The sequence below is a fragment of the Lycorma delicatula genome, chromosome 3 (assembly GCF_047948215.1).
Source record: "Lycorma delicatula isolate Av1 chromosome 3, ASM4794821v1, whole genome shotgun sequence".
NCBI classification, from domain to species: Eukaryota; Metazoa; Arthropoda; class Insecta; order Hemiptera; family Fulgoridae; genus Lycorma; species Lycorma delicatula.
The window spans coordinates 205,281,699-205,305,548 of NC_134457.1; the positions used below are offsets into that span (position 1 = coordinate 205,281,699).

The 23,850-nt window shown below is 28.7% G+C and overlaps 1 protein-coding gene across 2 annotated transcripts in view; it reads left to right on the top strand.

Annotated features, from left to right (window-relative positions):
• Positions 1-23,850, top strand: part of LOC142322383 (membrane-bound alkaline phosphatase-like) — a 48,870-nt gene that overhangs the window by 15,663 nt on the left and 9,357 nt on the right. For both annotated transcript variants that reach the window (XM_075361405.1, XM_075361406.1), the window contains exons 4-7: positions 2,261-2,481; positions 7,387-7,752; positions 14,254-14,461; positions 22,158-22,375. In XM_075361405.1, coding sequence (XP_075217520.1) covers positions 2,261-2,481; positions 7,387-7,752; positions 14,254-14,461; positions 22,158-22,375 — 1,013 coding nt within the window. The remainder of the gene's footprint in view (positions 1-2,260; positions 2,482-7,386; positions 7,753-14,253; positions 14,462-22,157; positions 22,376-23,850) is intronic.

A 23,850-nucleotide genomic window follows, 5' to 3' on the forward strand; every position in this document is an offset into this window, starting at 1 on the left:
ACCGATGTCAAAAAATAAAAAAAGGAAATTAGACTCGTCTTTGTGGCGTGTGTTACTTGTTCTTGACAGAATGATCAATTTTGATATTTCCTTATTTTAACCTGTAAAGAAAATTTTGATAAACATTGCTTCATAGATTATTTAGTGGAAATTTTTAGATTTTTTTTTAAAACTACATTGTCTACATTGACGAATTGAAGATTTTTTCTTTTTTTGTCATCATGATTATTTAATATAGCAATGTAATAATGTAATAAACAGAGTTTGAAGTCATTTTGAAATTAAAAAAGAACTTGGAATAAAAATATAAGAAAATTGGTTACTTAAAATTTAAAAAAAATGTGGGTAAGATATGAAGAAATAAGATATCAGAAATAAGGGAATTATTATTCACTTATTTCTCAGAACTATATGTAACGCTTGGTACCAGTTTTCTGTAGTTCTTTTTTATGTTCGTGTAGATGTGGGTTTTGTCCTTTGGGTTAGTAGAAAACGACCTCTTTTTAAATGGGCAGCTTATTTTGTACAACTATCAATATTTTAAATAAGAAAAGTAATACGAAAAGTTTGAAGTGAATTTATAAAAACGCATAAAAAGTGTACTAAATATATATATATATACGAGAGGTTACCTGTAAAGTAAAGACCGTTTCATTGTAAACAAATTTATTCTGAAAACTTTATAAATAGTTTTTATTTCTCTTAAACTACATACCTTATACTGCTTCAATATATCCTCGTCGTATTCTTTTGCCGCAGTCACTGATTAACAGCATTTTTAAGTTCATCATCACCCGCAAATCGCTTACCACTCAAAAATTCTTTCAATTTCCGAGAGAAATGGTAATCAAAAGGGGCTAAGTCCAGACTATGTGGTGGGTGATCGTAAATTTCCCATCCAAATGTTCTCAGTAAATCATGTTGCGGCAGAATGACGCCGTCGGTCAGCCGCCCACGTCGCCGATTTTGAATGGCGCGCCGTAACTTACGTAGAGTTTCGCTGTAGGCATCTGTATTTATAGTCGTTCCACGGGGTATGAAATCAATCAGCAGTATGTCAAACCGATCCCAAAAAACTGTGGCCATCAGTTTGCGTCTAAACGGGTGTGGCTTGAAGTTTGTTGACCTGGTTGGTGATTGAGGATGACGCCATTCACTTGACTGCCGTTCTCTCTCTGGCGTGTAATACGAAATCAAGGTTTCGCCGGTAACAATCAAATTAAGAAAGTCATCACCTTTTTCTGTGTAGCGCAACAAAAATTCCAAAGCAGATCCCATTCGAATTCTTTGTGACGTTCCGTTAAGACGTGCGGCACCCAACGAGCACAAATCTTTCTGAAGCCTAAATGGTCACGAACAATGCGACCAATAACAGCTCTTGAAACATCAGGAAAAAGAAGGACCAGGTCAGAAATCGTTGAGAGACGATCTTTTCTGATTTCATCATGTTCACGCGTTTCAACATATTCTCGGTAATTATCGAGGGTCTCCCAGAAGTTCTTCATCATGCACATTACTTTTGTTATTTCTAAACCTTTCACACCAATTTTGAACGTTTCTTTCATTCATTACATTTTCACTGTACACAGCAACCAACTAACTGCCTATGAATTTCAGCCGGCTTAACGTTTTGATGGTTTAAAAAACGTATGACCACGTTTTCCACAATCGGCGGCAACAAAGATGATTTTCCTATTCATTTTATAACGTAATAATTCACATGTAATCAAAGATACTTCAATGCGACAACTTACATACAGACAATAATGCAGTGTGTACAGTACTAGCGTGGCCATGAATGATGCAGGTTTGCCAACCTTAAGGAGAGAGATTTCCCTCGTGTATATATATATATATATATATATATATATATATATATATATATATATAGTAAAAATACTTTCCAAATTCTTCTTTAAATTTGAACTTTCGGAAATTGGCGCCAATCAATACTATTCTATAAATAGTAAAATATTTTATAAATATATACTATTTTATAAATATATACTATTTTATAAATGGTTGATATTTAAAACTGGTATTATTTAAGCTCTATTTTTTAAGTTTCATTACGGTTTATAATCGTTAATTTCATTTTATAATTTTTAGTTTTATTTTTATTTAAAATTTGTATAGTCCCACAAAAAATTTTGCCTGTATAAATTGTAATTATCATTTTTTTTATTGCATGTATATTTAATTCTAAGATATTAATTTATTAACAGTAAAATAATTATAAAAATTATGTGTTACTGAACAGGTTCTGAATTCTGGATAAAAGGAGGTCTTGATACCTTAAAAAAAAGATTGGAAGTTATAGAACGTAAAGGAATCGCTAAGAATTTGATCCTGTTTCTTGGGGATGGTATGTCAATACCTACTTTGGCCGGTGCTAGAATATATCAAGGACAAAGAGAGGGTAAAAGTGGTGAAGAATCGTCTCTATATTTTGAAAAGTTCCCGTTCACTGGGTTATCAAAGGTGATGTTTATAAAATAATAAAACTGAAACAGTTAAAAAAAAATAATTTCTATTAATTCCATTGTACATATCTGTACATAAAATCAAAAAAAAAATATATATATATATATATGTATATATACAATGTAATCTTATGTATATATTTATTACACAGTTACAAGATAAATCTAAAAAAAAATGTTTGCAGTAAATTCAGTTATTAAAACTAACCAACCATATATATAAATATATATATATATATATATATATATATATATATATATATATATATATATATAAATATATATATATATATATATATAGAGAGAGAGAGAGAGAGAGAGAGCGAGAGTGAGTGAGAGAGAATGAGAGAGTGTGCGCGTACTGTGTGTATATGAGTGTTAGTGTGAGAAACACAAAAATTTCAAGTTTCATTCCCTACTGAAGTTGTTGAAATCCTGCTACTGCATAATCTCAAGTAACTTTTATGTTGAATACTAGACATTTTATTCTGTACATGGATGTAAGTTTGATACGTTTTTTTTTTTACATAAGTATTTTCCCCACTCCCCGGAGCTAGACCCGTAACCAAGCAAAACCTTAGCTCTGGAAGGTGCCATCGCCCAAGTTACCTCGGTTGAAACAAGTCCTACCCAGGTAGCCGGGACACGGTCTTTGGAAAGTTGTTAAATGAGAAAAAACACCTATCAGAGGTTCAAGAAATAAAACTGTCAGTGAAATTATTACGTAATAAATAATTTTCTTGTAATTTATTAATTAATATACATTCTTGCTTGTGTTTCCTTTACATTTTGACTAGTTTGTAAAGGAAGTTTTAAATTACTGGCCAGTTTGTTTCTTAAAAAAATTACAAAGATTATTTAAGAAAGATTACTTGTACTCATAATGTAAAAGGGGAAATAAGGGAATTTTTTTTTCAGAAATTGAATATCCAATAACACAAAAAATTTCAATTTCAATATATTTTATAGTTGTGATAATTTTTTTGGGAACATCGTTAGAGATTTTCAACTCCAGTGTCTTAGGTCGATTCCAAGTTACTACTTGAATAAATAATATATACTTAAAGATAATAAGTGATAGATAAAAAAACTACAATTTGTTTACTTAAGACCAATTTAAATAAACATAGTTACGTTGAAGGATATTGTTATTTATCTAGTTTAAAGAATTATCTAATTGAGGAAGTAAACACAACCTCAATAAATTTACTACTAACAAATAACCTGAAATTAAACTGAAGTATGTACACTTTATTTAGAACAGTATATAAATTATATAATAATATATACAATATACTGTATAAATCACGTCAGCAATTTCTATATGTGTTATTTCACGAGTGTGTGGTCAGTAGGCTACTGTCAATCTGCCCTTCTATTCGAAAATAAATATTTAATTATCAATCGGAACTGACACTAATTGAAATTTCGGTAGGTAGAATTGCCATGATACTATGACAGTTTTGAGTGATTGACAAGGACGAGCAATTCACAATTTGCATTGGAGCCTATATAATAATATGAATATTTAACTTGCATAACAAGTAAACGTATTTTTGCAAAGAAATATATAAAATATAATTCTCTTTAAGCCACAGTGTCAGTAGTTAAAAAACCTACTTTTTTTATTGTTTTTGTAAAATATAAGTAATACATATTTGATCGATTGTAAATAGATGATAAAAATATTTGAACAATTTTGAATACTTATTTCAAAAGTAGCGTATAATTAAAGTATGATTTACAACAAAAATATGTTACAACATCCATTTCTTTACTTAATTTTAATGAGATGTTTTAATTTTTTTTTTTTTTAGTATATGAATATCTTTTTTTTAGTATATGAAGTTAAGGAAAATTTTGGGGTACATAAATTAAAATTTAATAATGAGTTAAACAAATATGGTACACCGATTTATAACACGAAAGGCAAAGTCGATAGGTGGGTGGAATATATTGAAGAGTTATACGGAGGAAATGAATTAGAAAATGGTGTTATAGAGGAAGAAGAGGAAGTAGAAGAAGATGAAAGGGGAGAAACAATATTGAGATCTGATTTTAAGAGAGTATTAAACGATTTGAATGTCAGAAAGGCTCCTAGAATAGACTGAATACCTGCAGTTTTACTGCGCAGTGCAGGTGTGAGGAAGCGATTGATAGATTATACAAATTGGTGTGAAATATTTATGATAAAGGTGAAGTTCCGTCAGACTTCAAAAAGAGTGTTATAGTCATGAAACCAAAGAAAGCAGAAGTAGATAAATGTGAAGAATACAGATCAATTAACTTAACTACTCATGCATCAGAAATCTTAACTAGAATTCTATACAGAAGAATTGAGAGGAGAGTGGAAGAAGTATTAGGAGAAGACCAGTTTGGTTTCAGAAAAAGTATAGGGACAAGGGAAGCAAATTTAGGCCTCAGATTGATAGTAGAAGGAACATTAAAGAAAAAAAAAAAACAACATACTTGGCATTTATATACCTAGAAAAGGCATTCGATAATGTAAACAGGAATAAAATGTTCAGCATTTTAAAAATGTTAGGGTTGAAATACAGAGATAGAAGAACGATTGTTAACATTTACAAGAACCAAACAGCAACAGTAATAATTGAAGAACATAAGAAAGAAGCCGTAATAAAAAAGGGAGCCCGACAAGGATGTTTCCTATCCCCGTTACTTTTTAGTCTTTTAATAGAACTAGCACTTAATGATGTTAAAGAACAATATAGATCCGGAGTAACAGTAGAAGGTGAAAAGATAAAGAAGCTACGATTTACTGATGATATAGTCAGTTTCGGGGCTCTAAAGAGGTCTTTGGTGAAGCTATTTGGGGTTTTCCGATGCTCAGTACCCAAAATGTAGCTAGTTTACGGCTCCTGAAAGATAGAACTGAGCTTCATCCCTGCTCTACACAACAGAATCGGTGGTCACACCTGAAAGGATTCCCTGACACAAAATTCTTCGCCTATCTCAGTCTTCCTCACTTAATTCCTGGGCAAGTATCATTTTATACGGATGCAAATTCAAATCATCGTGCAAAATTCTCTTCACAGATCGGTGGGGAATTCCGAGTGCAGAAGCATGTTCTCGAGCTTGAAAAGTCTCTGCTCTCTACAACAGCGACTGCTCTATAGACGCTCTTACAGTAACAACGTTTTCAGCCGTTCTGTCCTATGACGGCCAGCTGGTCGTCTGGCAATGCAGAACCAGTTGCCCTTCCTTATATTTGGGATCCAGTTCAGTATAGTTTTGTAATCTGCAACGGCCGCGCTTGGAGTTAAATAGAAGCGCTTACGAAATGCTTTTTGCATGGCGGTCACGAATTTTGCTTTTTTAAAAAAGCTTCGTTTACATAGCGCCCTGTTGTAATAAATTTCATCCTCCGCCCGACCAAGGGGACCTGCCCGCTCCTCTACCTCAACCCTCCGAACTGTCACTGACCTTGAGAAATGTGGGTTCTATTCCGCCGCACCCGGTATATAATTCATAAATTCTTATTATCTCAGCACGCTATTTATTCATATGTTTAGTGATAAGTTTAAACTTTTCGCGTTGGTCTGTAAAAAACTTGCTTATTTGTAGCCACTGATTTCTAAACATCTTTAAGCAATTTATTGTTTATTTACTGAATTCCATTGTGTTCCATTACACTTGAATATACCCTACACCCATCAAGTAGAGAACAGACTTAATATTGTCTGACAATTCTAACTGAACTAAACCTATATGTTTAAGACATTATTTTACTATAAAAATTTGTTGGTTTACATTGTCTGTAACAGTGTTTCTTAAGACTATGGTTATAATAGAAATAATCTTCTTTGATGGTAGTGATATTCTTACACAGCTAATTTCTATGGTGAAATTGACTGAAGATGTCTCTTTTACGACTGAATATCTTCTGCATTTCAGATATACAATAGCATATTCAGCTCAATGAGGAAGCCAGCAAGATTTTCCTTTCCTACTCTTCCTCATTTTTCCTAGTAAGGTATATATAAAATGCTTGTTATTCTTGAGAAAAACAAATTATATTTTACTAGTTTCAGGTCACCTGCAACCGTACGGCACACATGGCCCCTTAAAAGAAATTATACATAACAAGGCATAGCTTTTTAAATTTAATTTTAAGGTCTCTGGAACACATTATTAATCTAAGGATCTTAGAAACTCGTAATTATATTTAGATTACGTGACTAAACTGGAACGGTAATATTTTGGAACCCGATTCAGTTAATCCTTTTAGGTCTTTGTGAGGATTGTTGGGAGCTATTCGCTTTTGTGAACCTACTTGCAAAACTGTGAATTCTTAATAGCTCTACGACAAAATAAAGCGCATATTGATGCTTTTTATTTTGGCTGAAGGGGATGTTGAATGAAATCGGGTCTCCTTTTCCTTCCAAATATATATAATGTTTCACATTTTGTTACGATTCTAGTTCCTATAATGAGTGATTGAGTTATTTTAAAAATTATGATTAACTCATCAAAATTCTACCAACATAATAATTGGTTAAATAGATTCAAACGTCAAACTTCTCCTTTCTATTCTTTAGGAATTTGGATAGTGATAATGAATCGGTCGTTTGTTTTAAGTTGAATTTTTGTTTTATTCTTTAAGAATAGAATATTTCAAAAACGATTTTTTGATTAGGCATTCGGCCTGGATGAACCCTTGTAATTTATCATTAACACCCGGGATAAGTGTATATCATATGAGTAGATTACAGTATATTCTTTAATTATAATATTTATCAGTTCTTTGTAAATTAAAATGTGTATTTTGATTACAAGTTAATTTTTATTCCTCGTAAATAAAATATAGTAACCACATAAGAAGTAAGTCAATATATAACAGCATTAAAATGTAAAATTATGGTTATGTTTTACTTTGTCTTAGACCTACTGTGTGAACAGTCAAGTAGCAGATTCAGCGTGTTCAGCTACTGCGTATCTGAATGGAGTAAAAGGTAACATTGAAACAATTGGAGTAACTGGAGCCGTTGCTAATAGAGATTGCGAAGCGATGAACGAGGAACAACATCATACTTCTTCAATAGTTTCCTGGGCTCAAGCAGCCGGAAAAGCAACAGGACTCGTTACTACCACCCGTGTTTCACATGCTTCACCATCAGGAGTTTACGCACATACAGCATCTAGATATTGGGAATATGACCATCCAATTGCAAAACTTGGAAAGGATCCAGAAAAATGTTGGGATATTACTAGACAATTGGTTACAAACGAACCTGGAAAAAATCTTAAGGTATTTATTTTAATTTGATTTATTAATGAATATAAAAAAATAAAATAAAATGTAAACTCTTTTTTTCTGGATTCAGAAAAAAATCCAAATATAAGAAATCCATCTCTGATAACGTGTGATAATAACATTTAAAAAGATTGCAACAATTAAATAAGATTGTTGATTTTCTGACCCCAAACTCTACCAGAGAGTAGAAAGGAAGGTTATTCGGGAAAAAACCTTACTTGAACCGTTCAAATATTACTAAAGCAACTTAGGAAAGACTTTTCCTGAAAACGGTCGGCGTAGTTAATTAAAGGCTTATCTAAGTTAAAACAGAAAAAGAAAAATTGACGAAAGTTTATCATCAGTAAATATTGAATGTATATTCTAACAATATAAATTGTTTTATTATGTTCGGAATGTTCTAGGAGCATTCCAAATATATTTCTCAAGCATTAGATTATTGGAATATTGTAGGAAAATTCTAGAAATGTCCCAAGATATTGTAATAGTGTGGTTATATTTGGGTAATGTCAAAGTGACAAAGCTTATGCGTCTATTCGTCTGAATTAAGCTGAATGAAGTTCTTTAATTATTTAATCTGATAACTGGTACATTTGAATACTAATACTTATTTTTGTTCAGTAAATGTATCAACATTTATAAAAAAATTGCTCTTTAAGAGAATGTTTTAAATTTCTTGAAAGTACATCAAATTTTCAGTAGGTAGATGGATTTTCAGTTGGTAGATATAAATGTAGTTAATCATATCATAGATATAAATGTTGTTAATCAATGAGTTCGTCTCATATTTCCTACGAACTATCGAGCAATTTAGGAAACTTCAACTTCAGAATCTCCTACCCATATCAGGTTCTGGGAATGAAACTAAGCAATTTATCATTTTACTGAGAAAATAGATGTATAAATGTTTCGAACCTTAATTTAATTTGATTTCTCAATTAAAAGAAAGTTATTTGTGATATTTTTTTATTACTTTTTAAATTTCTAAAGATATAAAAAATTTAATATTCTGCACTTTTATATCTATAGAACTAAGTAATTAAAAATGTAATTTGTAATGTAAACTCATGAAATTAATTCCGTTTAGTGTACATCTTATTAAATTTATTTAAATTTGTAAGCAAAAATTATGTACTAAAATAAATAAACAATATTCATAAACAAATTTAGTCTGTAATAAAATAAGAATAATAATTACATGTAGTTATATAAGCAAAGAGACCGCGTTATTTTCTAACAAATGAGAAGGAAGCTAAAATTACTAAAAATATGTTTACATAATATCTTGTAATACCCATTACAAAAATATAAAAAAATTGTATAATAGAAAATAGCAGCAAAAATATTAATTGTTTAATAATGAAAACAAATAAAAATTATTCGACATTTCATAGACGTAAGTCACTGATTTTCCACATTTGCTTTAGTTGAAAACATAATATGTGGTTGGATACGCAATGATCTTAAAGATAACTTTTATTTCAGTCCCTTCTTAGTCAGTGAAAATCCATTTAATATCAATTAACACCCACGTGCAGACACAAATTTGTATCAGAATAATGTTTCTCAAACTTTAAAGGTTAAAACGTCTTTGTTACAAGTAACATGCGTCTTTCTCTCTTATATACATTTCAATTTAAATATATATATATATATATATATATATATATATATATATATATATATATATATATATATATATATATATATATATATATATATATATATATATTTAAATTGAATAATTTGTCTTGAATTCTAAATATTACATTGGTTATTGTGCTTATAATTTTGTTCAGATTGTTTGTCATTTAATTAAGTTGTTTGATTTTATTAAATTTTAATTTTTTGGTTTTGTTAATGAATGAATTTCAGTTAAATGTTATATTTTGTTATAAACAGTAAATATTACAATAGACCGATACTCTATCTATGAAAAATAAAAAATATTATAAAACAAAACAAGCATATCCAAAAATGAACAAATGATATTATTCTTGTAAATCATGAAACCGCTCTTTCGTGGCACTACAACAGCGGTATTCATAGTATACAGCCTAATACAAGATATTAATTGAAAATAAATCATTATAATATAATATACTACCGATCACAGCTCCCATGTGATCGGTACCGGAATTGGGTTGTAGTAAACCAATTGGTAGAAGCAGTTATCCTAGTAATTTGGTGTCGTCAAAGATTACTAAACGAAATAGCTGGTTGACCACCACTCAGTCACTTTTTGAATTCCTTCAAGGAAGAAAGTAAATAGAAAGTTATAGTACAGGATCAACACAGCATCTTAAACAAAGCTCATACCGTTAGAACAAAACATACGTCACAGGTGGCTACGTTTATTTCAAACATTTTAATTACTTTTATTCATGATTATATATTTTATTTTTATTTTATTGTAATAAAACGATTACTTTATTATAAAAGAATGCATAAAAATTTATTTTATTTTATTGGTTTCGTTTTTAAATATTTTTTTAATGTTTTCAATACGTGAGCAGTTTTAAGGCTGCTAAAAATTGCCTGAACAAAAGAAGGGTGACTAATTGGAAATCAGCATGTAATTTCTAATGAGAATAACAATAATATCAACCATTAGTTTCTATTTCTAATAGTTTATCTTTGGATCTCGATACGGATATTTTTGGGTCTCGATACTGACTTTTTAAATACTAGATTACTCTCCATATGCATGTAAACTTTTCAGAAAACACAGACTACAACAATTATTTTACACAAAAACACCTCTTATACTGAATGGAATGGCTTGCCTGCAAGAAATGTTAACTGTAACAGAATTTCTATATAGAAATAAATAAAATATATTGTTAATACTTAATTACTGTTTTATTAAAACTGCTAGATAGAACATTTTCTTTCAATGTGAATTTTACCACTTTTTTATTTTCATTTTTATTTGAATAGTTTTTGTTTAAAATTTTTATTGTATGGATTTTTAGAAAATCATAAAATATTAATAGCACTGTTAATGAACTAAAAACTTCTTACAAAAGTATTTGCAAGAAATTATTAATTGATATATTGAATTTGCGCTGAATTACAGTAAATGTAATGATGGGTAATTATATTCCGTTGACTTTATTTTTCTTCTCGATTAGTGTTTTATTACACCACTGATCACATTTTGAATCTTTTTTTTTGCAATCTTAAACACCTTTAATTTTACAGGCTAGTCTAAAGATCTATTTCATATAAGTATTTCTTATTTATTCCTCTTGGTTGCATAAAACGTATCAATGATTTGTGAGAGGAATTTTAGATAAGTTGTCATGTTAATATTACTAGAATGTAGTATGATACCAATACAAATTTAAAATTTATGAAATTATCGTGGCCGGAACGTGAAAATTTTCTATGTTTTCTTATAAATTATTTACGATTTGTGTGAAAAACTTTGTTTTCATATTTGGTCAAACTAATAGTTTGACCAAAGTTTGACCATAGTTTATTTTGAATAGTTTTCAAAATGTTATATAGTGATAAATTAATAATCTCGTAATTTTAAATATAATACTGTAGTTATAAATCGGAAACTATTTATAGTCTATTTACGATAATTATTTATCAAACTTATGTTTACCGCCAGTTACGTATATTATATTATTAAAATAGTACCGCCCATTTACAGAAAGATAAATCAGAAATATATTAAAATTTTAATTAACATGTTTTACTTTTGAAAATACTAAAATAATGTCTACTTAAGTGCTACAATCATAATAGAAATTATTATTACTAATTTTGTTTGGGTTTTTCAGTAAAAATTTCAAACAAATCTAATTTTTAAAGTTTTATGAGGAAATATATGAAAACATTTATTTTACAATAATCCTGTTTAATTTTTTATTAAAAACTACATCTGATTGTATTTTTGTTTTTAAGCTAACAAATATATAAACTCAAGAATTACTTTCCCATTAACAAAATTTTTCTTATTACGCATCGTTATAGAAAATCAATTTAATTCTAAGTTCTAATTATCATCTAATTCTAAAGATATAAAATAAAAAGGAGTGCGTAGGTGCGTGTACACACTTCGGAAGAGAAGCTTCTTGCGCAATATTGTATGAATTATTAATGTTGCAAAATAACGTATACGCAATATACACAAATGGTAAAATTTTTTATTAATAAGAAATATGAACTAACAATAAAATAAAAACACATATTTTAAAATTATTTATTTACATAAAACATAGATAAATTTAAACGTATCATTGAAATTTAATCATCGCATTCCATCATAGTAATTACTGGTTTGTGGTAACTGACGTAGGATACAAATATTGAGACTATTTTGTATAAGTATCTCGAAAAAACAGCACAATGGTCGTGCCACATTTTATTGTAGCTTGCTCCGGTTGACTATTCATCGATAAATTGAATGTTTTAAAAAAAAACTGTTTTAAGTGCTTCTCATTTTTCGTCAGCAAAATTGACTTTGACGTCACGAGACAAAATAAGTAGTAATTCATGATGTTTGTGCCCCTCACTCTTATTCACACACACACACACACACACACACACACACACACACACACACACACACACACACACACACACACACACACACACACACACACACACACACACACACACACACACACACACACACACACACACACGAGCCCGCCCGCGCGAGTGTGAGAGAGTGATTGTGTGAGGGAGGGAGTATGCTTACCGAACACGCGTGTCAGTATCTATACATAGCACGTGGTAGGCATAGTGGGGGAATCAGCGCGTGATGCTTTTTCGTGACTCGTTTTTTCTCAGTTGATCTCCCATCGCGAAGCCTTAAGAAGCATTAAGAAGCTTCGCTTCGGTATTTTTTAACATAAAATTAAAAAAGAGAAAAAAATATTTATCTAAAACTCTTCTTTATTTTAATTAGAAGAAATACATGACTTAATTAAAGAAACAAAAGTATTTCTTTATGAATTTACATCCACTTACCAAGAGAAAAATTCCTATAAACTTGAATATTCCTTATTCAAGTAGTATGAATTTTTTGAACTCAAGTCCTTTCAATTCTGTCATCTGTGAATTGTAATCAGATTTGAAATTCATTTTAATTTCATTTTGCTTACATCATATTTTTTTAGAAATTATATACTGAATAGTGTTACAAATGAGTCTTTTTGACATAAACAAATGTTAATCAGAATGCAAGAAAATATTCGTATTATTACTTTAAATATTTAAAATAATATTTATAAGCTTCGTCACTGTATTTCAGGAATGCACACGAAATTTCACCGATTTCTGATTACTATTTTAAAGTAATTAGGGTTAAAAAAATCATTGGTAATTTTTTAAAATAATTTTTTAAATACAATTTTGGTTTGATAAATTTCTACTTTAGGGTGCGGAATTTAACACTACCTATTTTTAGTTGACAACACAGCTGTGGAGGAGTGGTCGCTGACATTGGTGATTACGTTTCGTGTGTAACTGGATTCGGTAACTATTGGAACATTTTGTTGTAGGGAATTTTTTTTTGTGTGGTACAATTAGTCGAACTTACCCGTGCATCCCAACCCCATAGGGAAAGATACCCGCCTTGTGACGCTTCCGGTCGCGCCCTCGTTCGTAGCCCTGATGGGCTTTAACGGGAGTCGTATTTCGCTCTCTAACTTTTTGCAGCTCATAGCAAGTCAGACCTCGTTGGGATGCCACCGATGTAAATGTCTCGATAGACATTTACATCGATATATTTGAAATCTCAGCTTTGATATTTGATATTTGAATCTCAGCTTCGGCCTTCGCTGCAGCACTCGTCCGGACGTACCCATGCAATGGTCATTTCATCGGAAATGTGGTGATTATCGGCAACGTAAGGCTATTCATTAAAAAAATAATAATCAGTCGATTCCTGAGCAACGTGGCGCAGTGTGATACAGGATGAAGATGGAGATGGCAGCAATGTCTTGATCGTCTTCCAGAACATCTCTAGGATGTGAAGCCTTTTTTTGTGATTCCAATACAAAACCTTAACTTACTTAATCGTGTTTAAATATATTAATTCCTTTGAAAACAACGATAAATGTGTCCTATGTTAAATGTCACATTCTGTATTTAAAGAAAGAGATTCTGTGTTCCATATGGTATGTATTTTGAAGTAATTAAAAAAAAAACTTAGATATTCTGTAATTAACTACTTGATATATATATATATATATATATCAATAAGTACACGGTTTTTTTTTTATAATACAGTATGCGATAAAAAATTTCTTTAAAAATGTGTTCCAAATATAATACACCTGAAGAATTTTAAAGAAAAAAAATTAATCACAATTTTATTTGCATTTATACCTTTAGATTGAGGTTCATATAGTTTCAGATAAATGTTTTTTTTTTTTTTTTTTCAATCTGATTGGTTGTGAATATTTTTTGAAATTAGAAATTGGATTAAGTATAATTTTACGAATATATTATTAATATTTCTTAAATAAACAGGTAATTCTGGGTGGTGGTAGAGGAACATTTCTTCCCGTTACTGAAAAAGATCCGGAGTATAAAAATCTAACAGGTTGGAGAACAGATAAAAGAAACCTAATAGATTATTGGATTGAAGATAAGAAAGCTCACAATTTAACAGCTAAATTTGTTTGGAACCGTGTTGAATTGACTAAATCGGAGTATGATGATTCTGATTACTTATTAGGTAAGCTTATCAGAGTTAATAGATATAATTTCATATTACTTATACAATTATTATTATTTTTTTTTCTGATTATGATTGTGTTTTATATTACACGCTTATTTTGCTAACAACTGTAATTGCATAAAAAAGTAATTAACATTAAAATTGCATTAGTAAGATTTGTTTTATCTGATAGTCATGTTGTTTATTATTCATTTGATGGCCAAAATGAATGTATTATTTCTAGAAATGAATGTTTATCTTCATGGAATTTTCAAGCTATTATAAAAACTATATTAGTCGTAATAAAAAAAGCAATGTAAAATAACTTAATTCCTTAATATGACTGTCATCGGATCCTTTTTATAGAAATACAGAATCATTCTTCTTCAGAAATTCCCTAGCTATTAAATACCCCTTCATAAACGTCTGATATTGATCATAAGGGATACTTGTATCTACGATATTTTTTTTGTATTTCTATTTTTTTAATATATATTAAAAAAAAGAAAAGATTTACGATGTATTTTCGGAATTCATACTTTTAATTCATTCGCAAAAAAAAAAAAAAACAATTGACAACAGCTCTGTCATTTTTAGAAGTAATTTATCTCTCACGTTAGGTTAGCTATCAAATATGGTGTATAATATGCAATATACTTTTGTAAAACGTAAAGCTTCTTGGAAAAATAGATTTTCCATTATTGTTACTAAATAAGTCATCGAAACAAGAAACTTTTACTATATACTGATCTTTATAATGAGGTGTAATATGACATGGTGTATATGTATCATCAAATTAATACAAGATACACATTTTAAAATAGTATAATTATATAAGTTATCTTCAAAGCACTTAAAATATAAAAAACCTTTTCGATTTGAAAGTTAAAAAAAATTTTAAAAATAAATAACAAAATATTACATCAGAATCATTAGTTCCTTCTATTAGATCTGATTTCCCATAAAATAAGAAATGGTACGGAACTGATTTTAAAAATAAAAGTTTTCATTATATTTATTAAACAATAGCCGGTACAGCGTTCCATTCCGCACTCGCTGGATACCCCAAAACCAAATTAAATATTAAGTATTTGCCCGTTAACCTCTGTATATATTGTTTACCTCTGTACTATATTATTAGTTTGCCTTCAGAGATTTTGTATGTTTTCGATGTTTGTATTTCTAAATTAATTTACTTTTTTCTCGTTGCTTAAATAGTTCAAATAGACGCGAAATTATAATCAACATAATATATGTTACATTTGGCTGTATGAAATATTCTTATTTTTATTTACAATATAGAAGTGGTAAGTGGTATAGAAGTGGTAAATTATTTTTATTTGTTGAACCGTTAGGATACTTTTATTTTCAATTAAATAAACACCACTAGTGTTTTTTTATATCCTTTACAATAATTACAGAATATCCAATAACACAGTTTCTCATTTTTACCCACGACGGAAAGGAGACGGTATATGCGTTTGGGATGAGAGGTTGTGAATGTATTGTGTGTATGTCTGTATACCTTTTTCCTCAAAAACTACTGGACCGATTTCGGTGTGGTTTTTTGCATTACATAGGAATCACTTAGGGTTCAAATACAGAGATAGAAGAAAAATTACTAATATTTACAGGAACCAAACAGCAACTGTAATAATTGAAGAACATAAGAAAGAAGCCGTAATAAGAAAGGGAGTCCGACAAGGATGTTCCCTATCCCCGTTACTTTTTAATCTTTAAATAGAACTAGCACTTAATGATGTTAAAGAACAATATAGATCCGGAGTAACAGTAGAAGGTGAAAAGATAAAGAAGCTACTATTTTCTGATGATATAGTCAGTTTCGGGGCTCTAAAGAAGTCTTTGGTGAAGCTATTTGGGGTTTTCCGATGCTCAGTACCCAAAATGTAGCTTGTTTACGGCTCGTGAGAGATAGAACTAAGCTTCATCGCTGCTCTACACAACAGAATCGGTGGTCACACCTGAAAGAATTCCCTGACACAAAATTCTTCGCCTATCTCAATCTTCCTCACTTAATTCCTGGGCAAGTATCATTTTATACTATGCTGATGATATAGTTATTCTAGCCGAGAGTAAAAAAAGATTTAGAAGAAACCATGAACGACGTGGATGAAGTCCTATGCAAGAACTACCCCATGAAAATAAACATGAACAAAACGTAACTAATGAGATGTAATAGAAATAACGAAGACGAACTACTGAATGTGAAAATAGGAAAAAAAATATTATGGAGGTAGAAGAATTTTGTTATTTGGGAAGTAAAATTACTAAAGCTAGACGAAGCAGGAGCAATATAAAATGCCGAATAGCATAGGGGAAACGAGGTTTCAGTCAGAAATATAATTTGTTTATATAAAAAATTAATATAAATGTCAGGAAAACATTTTTTAAAGTATATGTTTGGAACGTAGCTTTATATAAAAGTGAAAGTTGGACGATCGGAGTATCTGACAAGAAAATATTAGAAGCTTTTGAAATGTGGTGCTATAGGAGAATGTTAAAAATCAGATTGGTAGATAAAGTGAAAACTGAAGAGGTGTTGCGGAAAATCGATGAAGAAAGAAGCATTTGGAAAAATATAGTTAAAACAAGAGACAGATTTATAGGCCACATATTAAGGCATCCTGGAATATTCGGTTTAATATTAAAGGGCCAGGTAAATGGAAAAAATTGTGCAGGCAGGCAACGTTTGGAATATTTAAAACACATTGTTAGGGATATGGATATGGGTATACCGAAATGAAACAACTAGCGCTAAATATGGAACCTTGGAGAGCTGCATAAGACCAGTCAAATGACCGAGAACAAAAGAGAGAGAGGAATCACTTCAGAGTCAGTTCTTAGATATGTTTTACGGTTATAGACCACAGGTAGGGCTGCAGTATATATGATTTCTAAAACGGTTGGGCCGATTTTGATGCGGTTTCTGCATTACACAGGTATCACCTCAGAACAGGTTCTTAGATTAGTTTTACGGTTGTAAGCTGCCAGGGGAAGCTGCAGTAGACACGTTTCTTCAAAACGGATTTTGAATGATTCTAATAAGGTTACATTATTGTGTAGATTATTAAAAGATTTGCGCCGGTCAAGTATACTCAATTTTCATTATTTTTATTCTGTATTTTTAATTTTATACAGTCTGGGCCTGTTGGGCCCAGACTTATTAATTTTTAAAAAGTGATAAATAAAAAATTAAATTAAAAATTTTAAAAACTCATGACGAAACAACGTTAAAAAAGTGAAATAATTAAATAACTATTTTTTACCTTATAATCCACTGTGACATTGTGATATTCTTTTTAAGATAATAAAATTTAAGATTTTGATTGGCTGTCGTGCATATTCGTAGACTGCATAGATAAGATTAGTTATCATTATAGTCACGCACGACAGTTAATCAAAAGCTTAAATTTTATTATATTTTCACAATGTCACAGAGAATTATAAGGTAACAATATAGTAATTTAATTATTTCAAGTTTTTGAAGGTTTATTCGTCGTGATATTTAAAAATTTTTAATCTTATTTTTTTATAATACTATGACAATTTCGAAATAATAAGGATTAAGAATTCATAGATTTATAAGAAGTTTGACTTTGCCCTACCGTGCTAGAGTAAGTGTGATATTACTTGCTAAAAGTAAACTATATAAAAATAACATAAATACAATTTATGAAAAAAGTCTACAAACAAACTTTAAACCTTCTAAGAAATAAGCTTCTGAGATAATTATGCTGTGTAAAATTAACGTTGTGGAGACAACTTTCCTAATAGTATCAATAATACCAAGTATAAAAATACATCTCTTCAAAAATCACCACTGTTTTAGAAGCATCAATTTGGTACTGACGCTTTTTGGATGTAGTATGATTATTTATTTATTTAACAATTTACTGTTGAAAAAAAATCTTTTTAGTACAAATAGTATAATTGGCCTCCAACCAAAAGATTAATTAAATTAAAATTATAATAATTGTATGCAATTATCACAATATAATAATTCATAAATTACGTTGACATAAGAAGTCAACTTACTGTCGAGTTTATCATATATGTACACTTATACAAAAGAAATATTTTACATACTTTCTGATATTTGACAAAAATAAAAATCAAAACAAGATAAAGACTGGCAACTGAACATTTCAAATATCTTAATTAGCTTTAAATGAAACATTGCGTGATAATGTTATTTTTTACCAGGCGAAGGTAACTTTTTTATCTTCCAACATTTTTTTGTGAAGGTGTTCGCTTGTGGACTAATTTTAAATAATTGAGCACTATTTTAACTGTGAGTCTAAATTACCAGCAGCTAAACTAGAAAATCTTTTCCGTATAATCCATTTTCTATCCCGTTGTTAATTCAAATTATTTAACTATATACGTAAAGTATATAAGTCAGTGTGAAAAATAAATATTTCTAGATTTATTGAAAGTTGAAGTAGTTTTTTAATTACAATCAAAATTGAAAAATAAAAACAATACATAAACGACAATTACAACAATATTTTAAAATGTATTTCCACATCAAATTTTATAAATATCAGTAAATTTTTAATAATAGTTACGAAATGTTGAAATTGCTGTAGTAAAAATCGTTGTGTAATTATGTATGATTTTCAGTAATTTCTTCTAAATATTTTCTTCAAATAAATTACGACACAATATAAATAAAGAAAATAACAAGGTTTAATATGGTATAAAATTCAGTTTTTAATCAAATTATTTACATGATACTACACTTTAGACAACCATTTTCTTTTGTGATTTATATTATAATCAAAATTAAGTTTAGCCAATTTTAAATTAATTAAAATGAAACAAATATACGGACGTAAAAAGAAAATATTATTTAAAAAAATTACTGTCTATATTATTGGTTAGTAATGCTAAGAAAATCCAAAATTTTGAAAAAAATAAAATTTCATCTTATTGTACGAATATAAACTCGATATGATTTTGTTTGTAAGGTTTTGTATTATCTCTGAGTAATAATGATAATATAATAATAATAATATGTAAGCTGTATAAATATTAATATTACATAAATTAATTAAATTTATTTAATGAAAATTGTATAAATAAAAGTTAGAGAACTAGAATAGAATCAATGTGCAAGTAACATTTTAACTTTCGGTATGAACTATATACTTTCATTCATTTGGTTTAATTCTTTAATGTCCATTAATATAATTGAAAATGTGTGTAAAGTGCATACCGGACTGCTTGCTTTCTCATTGAAATGTAGTCTATAATTACTATATTAAGTGTTTACTTTCATAATATACTAGATATTATATTATATTACATGAAAATGACGAAGTGGTATTAAGAGCTATTGTTTATAATTAATAATAAAGGCATAAATATTTGTAATACAGTGTATATGTACTTATAGATAGATATTGTTTTATACACACTCACACACACACACACATATATATATATATATATATATATATATATATATATATATATATATATATATATATATATACACACAATTGTATATTTTATATCACACACTATGTTTTATATATATATAGTGCACACCCACAAACACCCCACATATATACACACACACACACACACACACACACACACACACTCGCTTACACCTTAAGCATCAGTTTTGAAGAGGCATATAAGAAAATTATGAATCTTTTAATCCTTAAGGAAGAAGTATGTCAAAAAATCTTACAAGGCTTTCTGAAAAATGTTTTTATAAATAATTATTGGAACTATCAGATTCTTATCTAATAGGGGAATAACAGAATTAGTAATGAGTGATTCATTGAATACCTTCCCATTTTTCCAATAAAAAAATAATTCCCTCGAGTACCTAATCTTATTTATTACCCGGAAACCTAAGCTCCAATAAAATTCCATTATTTACGAAAAAAATTCTTTTAGTTAATTTTTGTTTTAATTCATGTTACCCTGAAATCTTTTTTAACATCTAAAGTAAGTAAATTATAATATTCCTTTCAAATTAGAGAGAGGAATCATCAATGTTTGAAATTTCAAAAAAAAACTTTTCCAAAAAAGTCGTACAAAAAATTTTATTTCCTTTACATTTTTAAGGTTTAAAATCTTTTTTCTGAAATTTGTCCTGTGAGTAAATTAAAAGAAAAATTAAAAGCGAAGTTTTTTTGTGCTAGTTATATTATTTTGTACGTGTATAAAGACCATTTTTAAAGGCCTTAAAATCTATTTTTCTTTTAGTTAGGATGGCCTTTTTAAATATTTCAATTTAAAAATCAATGAATATTTATGATATCTAACATATAAATTGGGATATATAATTAACATTAAATTGGGATATTTATTCCCAATTTATTATATATATATATATATATTTTATATATATTATATATATAATATATATTATACAATATATTACATATACTATACATATATATATAGTATATTATATATGTTATATATTATATATATGTTATATATATTATATTACATATAATATATATATATATATATATATACAATATATTATATATATTTTTATTCTTCATAATACAGGTTATATTATTTGCGTGTAATCCCACAAAATAGAATAGAATACAATGGGTTCAAATCAATTTTGTATATCAATAGAAACAATGGAATAAACTGATGTTATTAATTGAAATAAATAAGCGACAGAAACAAAATCGCTTTTACTCTTAATCTTTTTATGGAAAGAGAGACAAATTGAAAGTAGAATGAATCGTATTAGTTATTTATAGATGTAATTTTAATTATATTTGTTAAATAATAATGTTGTGTAATCACATGCACCGATTATGATTATTATGAAAAATTACATAAGTTGCTTTCAAAGAAAAATGATGATGAAATATATTTTGTATTAAATAATTCATATCTCTAGAACAGTTTACCCGATCTTCATAAATGAAGTAACAAAATAATTTGAGCATATTTTTTCCCCATGTGAGAAATATATAGTTACCAGTTACACAGGTCGTGCTTTAATCAACAACTCAAAATTCTAATACAAGAAAAATTACGCTGTAACATGTGACAAACTCTTTGCATAAGCCTCACGATTCACCCAAAATTAGTGTTACCTGATAGATTTACTTTTAAATCTACCCTGAATTTCAGTTAAAAGTCAATTGGTAAAATAATTATCCGTTCAAGCAGTTTTTTTTTTTTGTTTTAAATTAACATCGTTACATAAAAATATCCGTTCATACGTGCAAACATGCACAGAGTAACCTATTAGCTGTAAAATGTCGTTAGAAGATAATAGTTTGGAAATGAGAGGTTTATAATTTTAAAATTTATAGTTATCTGACATATAATCATGTTATTTATTTATCTTTATAAATGTAATTATACGTATTTACTGAAATAAATTATATCCAATGGAATTTTTAATTTCTTTTTTTTAGACTGCATAATTTTCTTTTTTTTATTGTTGTTTCATTTTACTAAAAAAAAATTATATTTATTTTAAAAAGGTTCCGATTTTTAAACGTTTTAGTTTACTTATTAAAATTACAAAGAACTATGCATAATTTGCTAAAAATAATACATTAAGTTTATCGTGACACATTCTGTACATCTTGACAGGTCGCTTCAATTACTACTATTGTACTATTTGTGTAATTTATATACTAAAAAAAATATTAAGTAATTTTACTAAAATGAGTGTTAAATTTCATTGCAGGTTTATTTGAACCAGGTCATATGAAATACCACATGGAGGCAGATGAAAATACAGAACCGACATTGGAAGAGATGACAGAAACTGCAATAAAAAAATTACAAAAAGAAGATAAAGGATTTTTCCTTTTTGTTGAGGGTGGTAAAATTGATCTTGCTCATCATTTCAACTTTGCTGAGATGGCATTCGACGAGACTATAGAATTCGCTAAAGCTATTAAGGTAAACCATTTTTTAAATTAATTTACTTTACATCAATTATCATGAGAATACATTTATGTTCTAAAAAACAGAATGTTTAGAAAACATTAAAACGCCTGTTGATGTGTACTAAATATCAGTTTCAATAAATTAGATGTCAACTCAGAGAAGAGACCTAAAGAAAGTGATAGTTGTAAGATTTTGACCCTTAATCTCTACACAATACTGTCTATTCTTAACTTCCTATTAGATAGACGTGATCTTTGAATGATGATTTATTTTCTATGATATGGTTTAAGGAAAAAGGATCTTCTTCCCAACGTTCCATAGTTTCTGAAAACGACAAAAATATAGTTATGGTATAAATCTCTTCATATGGTATAAATCTCTTGATATGCTATAAATATAAAAATTGTAAAATCAGTAATAAAAAAAGAAATTTAATAAAATAAGTCGTTCGTAGAATATGGAACCAATTCCAAAAAAAGAAATTTCAAGATAAAAAACTGTTTGATTTAATAAGTGCTATTACCTGTTGGTTTATCATTTTTTAATGTAATAATAATATTGAATTCATTTTCACAAATCGACTGCCATTATTACCACCGCTGAACACAGGAGTTTTCCGTGAATTTATGCGTTTCAAAATGGGTTATATATATAATCTGTAATCATTTTAACACATGTGTATCATTATGAATAGCAAAAATAAAGAGATTTTTTCTTGCCTTACAATAATAAAGAAACATATTAGTTACACTGGCTTTCAAAATACATCGGTGACTCTCTTTTTCTGTTTTGTCACTGGAACCACCGTAAGGTATTACTTCAGAGAATAGATGAGGATGACATGTATGAATATAAATGAATGAAGTCTTGTACAGTCTCAGGTCGACTATTCCTGAGATGTGTGGGTTATTGAAACCAAAACACCAAAGAATACCGGGATCTAGTATTCAAATCCTAGATCACATCTTAAACTTTTAAATTCATATTCGAAGATAGAGTTAAATTCTAATGTAATGTGTATTCTTAGTTTTAACACTAGTTAATTTTTAATTAAGTATGGCTAACCCTTAGAGAAAGGATATCACAAAGTACCATCACTTAAGGAAGACTGGATACTTAAGGAAGTACTACCACTTCCTTAGAGCTACCACTTTTTAGAATAACTATTTTTGTTTTGAAGCAAAATTTAATTCTTCACTTTTTAAATTGCTATCTGTCAGATTATAAGGGCTAGTGTTGTACTGACCTTGATTTTATGAAAAATCGTTACACACTCGTTCAACCAAACTATATGGAATGTTACTGAAATATTTTATAAACATCAGAAAACTGCGGAACAATTACGTAAATAAATGAAGTACTAAAAATCCAACTTGAAAAAGAATCAGGCTCGCCCAGAACTATGTAAATATGTTATAAAATGCAAGAGGTGGCTACTATACTTTGTCGTAAATTATGAGAAAAAAATTTTTTTGGGCACAAAATGC